The sequence below is a fragment of the Triticum aestivum genome, chromosome 3B (genome assembly GCF_018294505.1).
Source record: "Triticum aestivum cultivar Chinese Spring chromosome 3B, IWGSC CS RefSeq v2.1, whole genome shotgun sequence".
Classification (NCBI taxonomy): domain Eukaryota; kingdom Viridiplantae; phylum Streptophyta; class Magnoliopsida; order Poales; family Poaceae; genus Triticum; species Triticum aestivum.
Window position 1 is genome coordinate 756,459,725 of NC_057801.1, and position 7,098 is coordinate 756,466,822.

General features: G+C 48.1%; 1 protein-coding gene across 1 annotated transcript; it reads left to right on the forward strand.

Annotated features, from left to right (window-relative positions):
• Positions 1 to 5,549: 5,549 nt before the first annotated feature.
• LOC123066373 (uncharacterized) lies at positions 5,550 to 6,628 on the forward strand. The gene is made up of 3 exons (XM_044489465.1): positions 5,550 to 5,673; positions 5,765 to 6,019; positions 6,311 to 6,628. The coding sequence occupies exons 1-3, from the start codon at positions 5,630 to 5,632 to the stop codon at positions 6,456 to 6,458; spliced, it is 447 nt and encodes a 148-aa protein (XP_044345400.1). The 5' UTR covers positions 5,550 to 5,629; the 3' UTR covers positions 6,459 to 6,628.
• Positions 6,629 to 7,098: the final 470 nt, after the last annotated feature.

Genomic DNA, 7,098 nt, shown 5'->3' on the forward strand with positions numbered 1-7,098 from the left:
GCTCCGCCTCGAGCGACTGGCGCGTGACGGGTCTCGCATGAGCAGCAGCGAGATCATGCAGAAGTGATGGAGCTCGACGAGGTGCTGGTCCAACCCGTGGCAAGGTGATGGAGATTGGCAAGGTGCTGGTCCACCCTACGCCGGCAGCGCTCCAGCATGCCAAGCGTGCTTAGACGTGCTCTGTGCCGGCTTGGGTGGGAAAGAAAAAGAGAAATAGCAGGGAAGAGACGGGTGGGATTGGTGAGTGGCCCCCTAGCCTTTGGATGGGCAGAAGAGCTAGACCCCACATGCAGCGAACACAGACGGACAAGGAGGACACAAACAATGTATGGTCTGTGTCTACTTCAGACCCAAATTTAAAATATAAGACCAACTCCAACGGGATGACCCAAACGGACGACGAATTTGTCCATTTTTTATTCGTTTGGGTCGGCCGACCGTCCGGCATCCACCCTGTTTTAGATTTGGGTCGACAATGCGTCCAACCCGCCGACCTATTTTCATGTCCGCAATCAACATTTTAAAAAAAGGCCCGCGGGCGTGGGGCGGGAGCGCGCGCGGGCGGGAGGGTTTTTTGGGGGAAAATCGTGGTGGCTGCCACCTACCGGCGGGCCCGGGAAGAGGAGTAGGTGCGCGTGCGTCCGTCTCGTATCCGCTCCGACGCAAATCCGGCTCCAAATTGGACCAGGAATGGGTCGCCAGGCAGACGCCAAGCGGACGCGCGTCTGTTTGGGTCGGCGTGTTGGGCCGATTTTTGTGTCCGTACCGATCCAAACGGACGGCCACAGACGAAATGAGTCGCCCCATTGAAGTTGCTCTAAATGGGTCCAAAGGAATAGAAAAAGAGAAGGTCTCTACATTGAGCAACGTATATTATGCGTGCCGACCAAAACGGATGCGGCGAATAAAATGGGTCCGCGCTTTGCATATGACGTTATGGTACATCCATAGGGTTTCCGTCCCGACGGCAGCATTATGTACAGGCCCAATAACCGAATGGCCGTACGTGGACACATATAAGGAATGTCTTTTTTTTTGAATCGTCTTTCTCGCAGTCCTGGTGTCAGGGCAATTTCACCGCTGACCTTCAAATCAGAGACTCCACAGATAGTGATGCGGGAACGGCCATCCAACCATGGCTTTCAAATGTCCATCTCTGTTTTTTTTTCTAAAACTGAAACACTTACAACAATTATAGAAAATGACACAATTCGTCCGTAAATAATATGCAAATATCTCTAGAACACCAATAGTTCAAATTTAAATATTACATCCAACATAACCTAATATTCAACAAGTTCTTTGAATTCACCAATTCCAAATTCAACGATACTAGAGTCAGAACTGGCACATGTCTTGCCACACATACTGTCCCTTGAGTTTCATCCAACAATGTATATGCGTGAATGGCATGCCCTCGTTCCTGTAGTACATGTCAGCAGTGCGTGCAGTCTATATAAAGTGTAGTGCAACATTAAGTGAATGAATATATTAACCAACACGCAGAGCAAAATGAAGCAAAACTTATGATCTCCATGGTCGTTGACGATGACCATAGTGTCTCCACTCGTGCAACCCCACCCCAAAACTCATGACAGAGTATCAGATGGTGTACCAATGATGCCATATAGACTTCACATTGTGTAGATGGATGAAGTGCATGTGGTAGGGCATAAAGTTCTTTCACACATGAAATGAACCATGCACGCGCTACCAAATGATCGAGCACCTTGAGTTTCTGCCTACAAAGTTTGTGGATACGTCCGTCACGCATCACACGACAACTCATTCTCTTTCACGGAGAACCCAGCCATTGTGCTTACTCTAGAAAACAACAAGAAGTCCAAAAAAAGTTCAATGACATTTGACCGAACATGTGTCGGGCGTGGTGTAAGCCATGGATGTCGTCGACACAGAGGAGGATGGTACCTGGCTGCGGAGGGATCCTGGATGGATGACATCATAGTCCAAGGAGAGCAGCCACGTTAGTGGGGGGGGAGGCGACTGGAGAGATACAATAGTGGCAGTGGACGAGGAGGGTGTGAATGCAAAGAAAGGGGGAAGCAGGGGCAGAGTGGAAGAAAAGTAGACCAGGAGGAGGCTTTGAGTGGACCATGGGTGCCAAAGTACTACGTGGCGGCGGTTCGGACTTCCACAAAGCCCCCCTCCCTCATGTTATTTGCCCGCGCTTTGTGGGAAAGTGGACGTCCGGACTGGTCCACAGACCGATGGTGTACCGCGTTGAATGGCAAACAAGGCCATGATAGCTCGTCTAGACTGATGCTGGATGTTTAAAGGCTAGAGTAGGAGACGCCCTTAGCCATTAGTGATCTAGATATATTACAAAAGTTCATCAGAAGTACAATGCACCTCAAACATAATAAAAAAATACATCGATACTACGTGACCACCGGACGACCATTACCACCACCAGAACGAGTCACTGACGCACCGTTGTCGTCCTCCCTTTATTGGAGCCGGCTTGATCTGGTCGATGACAACTGAGAAGTCTTCGTGCATGTGCCCTTAAGGACCAGCGCCCTGGGAGCCGCCGTCATAGTCGTTGAACCCTGTAATAGATGAGAAGCACATGGCACCAAACCTCGTCACACGACGAGAAGTACGAACCTCACCAACCCAAGGTAATGGCAGGAATCTGCATTTAAGCTATGTCAGCTATGTCTAGGCAGACAACTCGAGGAGGATCGGAGCCCGAAGACAAACTCAAAGAAGCAGCACCGACTGATGGACCTAAATCTGGCATTTCTTGAGGTAGGGGATCCTAAGCTAAGTGTATGTGCATGATGGTAACAAGGACATGAGTTTTACCTAGGTTTGGGCTCTCCGAGGAGATAATACCTCACGTCTTGCTTGTGTTTATTGTGTTGGATGGAACAAAGTACATGTGTTCTCCCTGGGATTATAGTGTGTCCTCAACGTGCCTTCCCTGGTTTATATAGATATCAAGGGGGTCTAGGTTATAACATCCTAATCGACTATGTACGAGGAAACAGAGTCTATGATGGACCCGACATCTTGGAGTACACGACAAGTCTTCTGGAGCATTTCATTCATGTATCGTGGGTCGTTCGATGTGGCTCACTCCTAAGCTGACATGGGGTCCTTGGCCCAGCCCACCAGACCAGTAAACGACATGATAAGAAACCCCCTAGTTAGGAAACTATCAGTAGCCCCTGAACCGGTCTTCCAAGTGTGGATGCACCTTAGTTCATCCAAGCCGCTCTTCACCTTTGGCCTTGAAAACTAGTTCAACGAATCATTCTTTCATAGCCAAGTCCTGATCATCGAATCACACGAACTACCTCGGTTTTTTAAAAGTGTTTGGATGCCCCGATGTTGAGTTGAACATCAGAAATGTTTCCGTGACGTTGTTCCTTCGGCGCGAAGTATTCTCGTGCTTGGGACATGATGATGACCCGGTTTGGCTCTGATAGCCTCGACCAGTCTTATCCACAAGCCCACTTGTGCACATGGCATTGCGGATCTGATGGGCAACATGACGTGCGCTTACTTATGTAACTCAAATTCAAGGCTATGTTTTAGTTATTTTTAAAATTTGATGACCTTTATTAAAAAACATGTTTGTTACAAGAGAGGAGATTAAGAAGTCTGGGGTTTATTATGCACACCCTAGAGAATTTTCCTCTGTAACTAGCTCCAGCAAGCCAATGGGCAGCCACATTCCCTTCCCGAGCACAATGCACAATAGTCGCCCTGCCGAAATAATTCATCATCTTTTGACAATCATCCATAACAACCGATGTGGATGATCTATAATAGCTTGGACTAGCTCCATAGAATCGGAGTCCACCACCACTGATAAAATGCCTAGCTCGTCAGCGAGACGCAAACCATCGAGTAGTGCATATGCCTCCATAGAAGATGCATCGATTGCATGTTGTTTATATGAGCAACATCCTGCAATGAAGGCTCCTGAACTATCCCATTGTTGGTACCACACAATCATCAACATGATATATTGCATCCATATTCAATTTTATAACACCCTGAGCTGGCCTTTTCCATCTTAACTTCCTCATAGGTACCTTTGTTTTGGTAGCAAACACATTCGCAACGACCCCTCGTATGCTCATGTTTGTTCGTATCAGAGATCCACACTTGTTATCATGGCTGATTTTCTGATAATTCCACCATAGATACCATGCAGCTACCATAATCAACTCAGCTCCATTTGAGATTGGAATTCGTGCCTCCCCCGCAAGGTCCAAACACAACAACTTCTATAGTATGATTGAACCCGCACGCTCATGAGCTGCAGCCTCATCGATCGTGGGCCTCAACCCCAGGTCTTCCCACACCTCCCTTGCTCTTTCACAGGTAAATAACATATGGCGGAGGTCCTCAGGAGTAGTTTTGCACACTGGACATATTATAGGGGACTTCATATGACAGTTAGTTAGCGTACAATAGCATGGAACTATCGCATGTAAAACCCTTCCAATTAAAAACATGATCTTTAGGTGGTACTGTTTTGCCCGAAAGTTCTTTCCAAATTTGGTGAGGATCAACCCTCCCCTCGCCCAAGTTCAAACGAGCACTCGTTCTATATTCAGCCTTCCATGTGATATGGTATGCAGAACAAATAGTAAAGCAACCTGACTTTGAAAAATGCCATGAGATGAAGTCAGTTTGTCCATGAGATATCAATTTGTCCATGAGACAATAGAGAAAATTGGAAGATCCTTTCGGCATCGAATGGCAAAACATTATTGCGCACCAACTGCTCGTCCCAATTCCCTGATATCAGATCAACCAGGTCTTGAACTTTCTGCAGCAAACATTGCCCCACGAGGGGTCATTACCTTGTGGTCTTGTTGGGATCCACTGATACGCCCAAATATCAATTGAAGCACCACCCCCTGGTCCCAAATCGCCCCTTGTTTGAAAGTTTTCATACCTGCCATGTGTCTGACGAACTTTTTTTCAAAGTAGCATTCATCAAGTCCCCATCCGGGCAATATTTGGCACATAAAATCTGATCACATAACGAATTTGGGTCTGATAAGTCTCCAACATTGTTTTGCCAGCATGGCTTTATTGAAACAATGTCGATCACGAAATCCCATACCTCCTTCATTCTTAGGAATGCACATCTTCACCGAATGCGGCGATTCGGCGCCCGAGCCCAGATGCGCTCGAAATCGCGACGGCCCGTCCATGACTTGGGATGAGGAATAATGCCTTTGCCGCATCTGACAGGTATTGATGGAAAAGGATTATGTTGCAGAATACGGTACGAAACAGTGCCGAGTTAGTGGGTCAGTTCCGATCGAGGCTAACGGAAGGAGGACTGGGCCGATGTGGTCCGTGGACCAGGACGTTGAAGAAATGAGTGGGCCTAGGATCAGATAAGGAGCTCAGGTCGTCGGCGCAAACCCTGAGCCGTCGCTCCACGGACGACGTTCTCTCCTCCACAAGCGGACGCCGGAGTAAATGCGCTGCCCGAACCCCCAACCAACCCCATTTCTATATCTATCTGGAAGGGGCTAGGACCGCTCGACCCCGTCCTCTCCCATGGCGATAAACAGTGACGCCATTTTTGTGTCGAGCTAGTAGGAAGATTTCTGCCGTCGGCACCGGACCGGAAATGGAAGAAGCAAGCATGGAGTTCCTTCTGGACGCCGTGGACAGGTGAGTGAGGCCAGATCTACATTTAAATCCCTGCCCGCAAAGGTACCTAACCTACCGCCATTGGCGGCGCCCATGGCCGTCCCTTTTTCAGGTTCCCCTTGCTTGAGGAATTCGTTGACAGTGTTAAGCAGCTAGATCCAGTTCCTCTGGCGCGGATGCAAGTGAACGAGCCCAGCTACGCGGGTAGCACGGTCTCAAAAGATGATTCTGGGTGTGGCCAACATATCGGCGAAGTTGAGGTGAGCGGAAGGCATCCTGCGGCTCGCCGTCGTACAGCCACATCTCCAACTCGGTCTGCGCAGTCCACTGACAGATTGAACCCAGAAGCACCCAGGTGGACAAAAAGGTACAATTTGCAGAGGCCCTCATCTGTTTTTGCAAGAATACATTGTTGCACGTAGTTCAGGGAAATGCTTTGGCAAGAAACACTTGTCAGTTTTAACTGTAGAAAAATGTATGCTGGTTTCAACAGAAGCTAAACATACGTAGTTCAGAAAAATGCTTTGTCAAATACAACTTGTGAGTTGAAACTGAAGAAAAATAGATACTTGAAGTAGATTGGGAGTGTAAATTTACATTCGTGCTAAAGGAGGTGTTATAGAGCTCTAATAATTTGAACTTTGACTGATCGAATCAGGTTAAGGCTAGGGAGTGTGCCACCGGACAGGACACCATGTCCCAGCCGTATGAGCGCACTCGAGGAGACAATGCACAAGTATGCCGAAGAACCCACTAAAAATGTGGTGCGGCCGATGTCAGTGTCAAAACCAGCGGATCTCGGGTAGGGGGTCCCGATCTATGCGTCTTAGGCTGATGGTAACAGGAAGCAAGGGGTACAATGTTTACCCAGGTTCGGGCCCTCTCGATGGAGGTAAAACCCTACTTCCTGCTTGATTAATATTGAAGATATGAGTAGTACAAGAGTAGATCTACCACGAGATCATAGAGGCTAAACCCTAAGAGCTAGCCTATGATGGTATGATTGTAATTGTGATCGGCCTTCTAAGGACCATCCTCTCCGATTTATATAGACACCGGAGAGGGCTAGGGTTTACATGGAGTCGGTTACAAGGAAGGAAATATGATATCCGGATCACCAAGCTTGTCTTCCACGCAAAGGAGAGTCCCATCCGGACACGGGCCGAAGTCTTGAGTCTTTTATCTTCACACTTCGATAGTCCAGACGATGTATATAGTCCGGCTGTCCGAAAACCCCCTAATCCAGGACTCCCTCAGTAGCCCATGAACTAGGCTTCAATGACGATGAGTCCGGCGCGCAGTCTTGTCTTCGGCATTGCAAGGCGGGTTCCTTCTCCGAATACTCCAAGGTTACTATCGAACACGTAGACTGTGTCCGGATCTGCAAAATGATCTTGACATACCACCGTAGAGAGAATGATACTTCAGCTGACAACTTTTTAGACG

What these genes read in the sequence shown, in the direction of transcription:
- LOC123066373 (XM_044489465.1), top strand. Translation starts at nt 5,630, where the DNA reads ATGGAAGAAGCAAGCATGGAGTTCCTTCTGGACGCCGTGGACAG. An exon ending in CTTCTGGACGCCGTGGACAG is followed by an intron (nt 5,674 to 5,764) that starts GTGAGTGAGGCC and finishes TCCCTTTTTCAG; the next exon opens with GTTCCCCTTGCTTGAGGAAT. An exon ending in GCACCCAGGTGGACAAAAAG is followed by an intron (nt 6,020 to 6,310) that starts GTACAATTTGCA and finishes TGATCGAATCAG; the next exon opens with GTTAAGGCTAGGGAGTGTGC.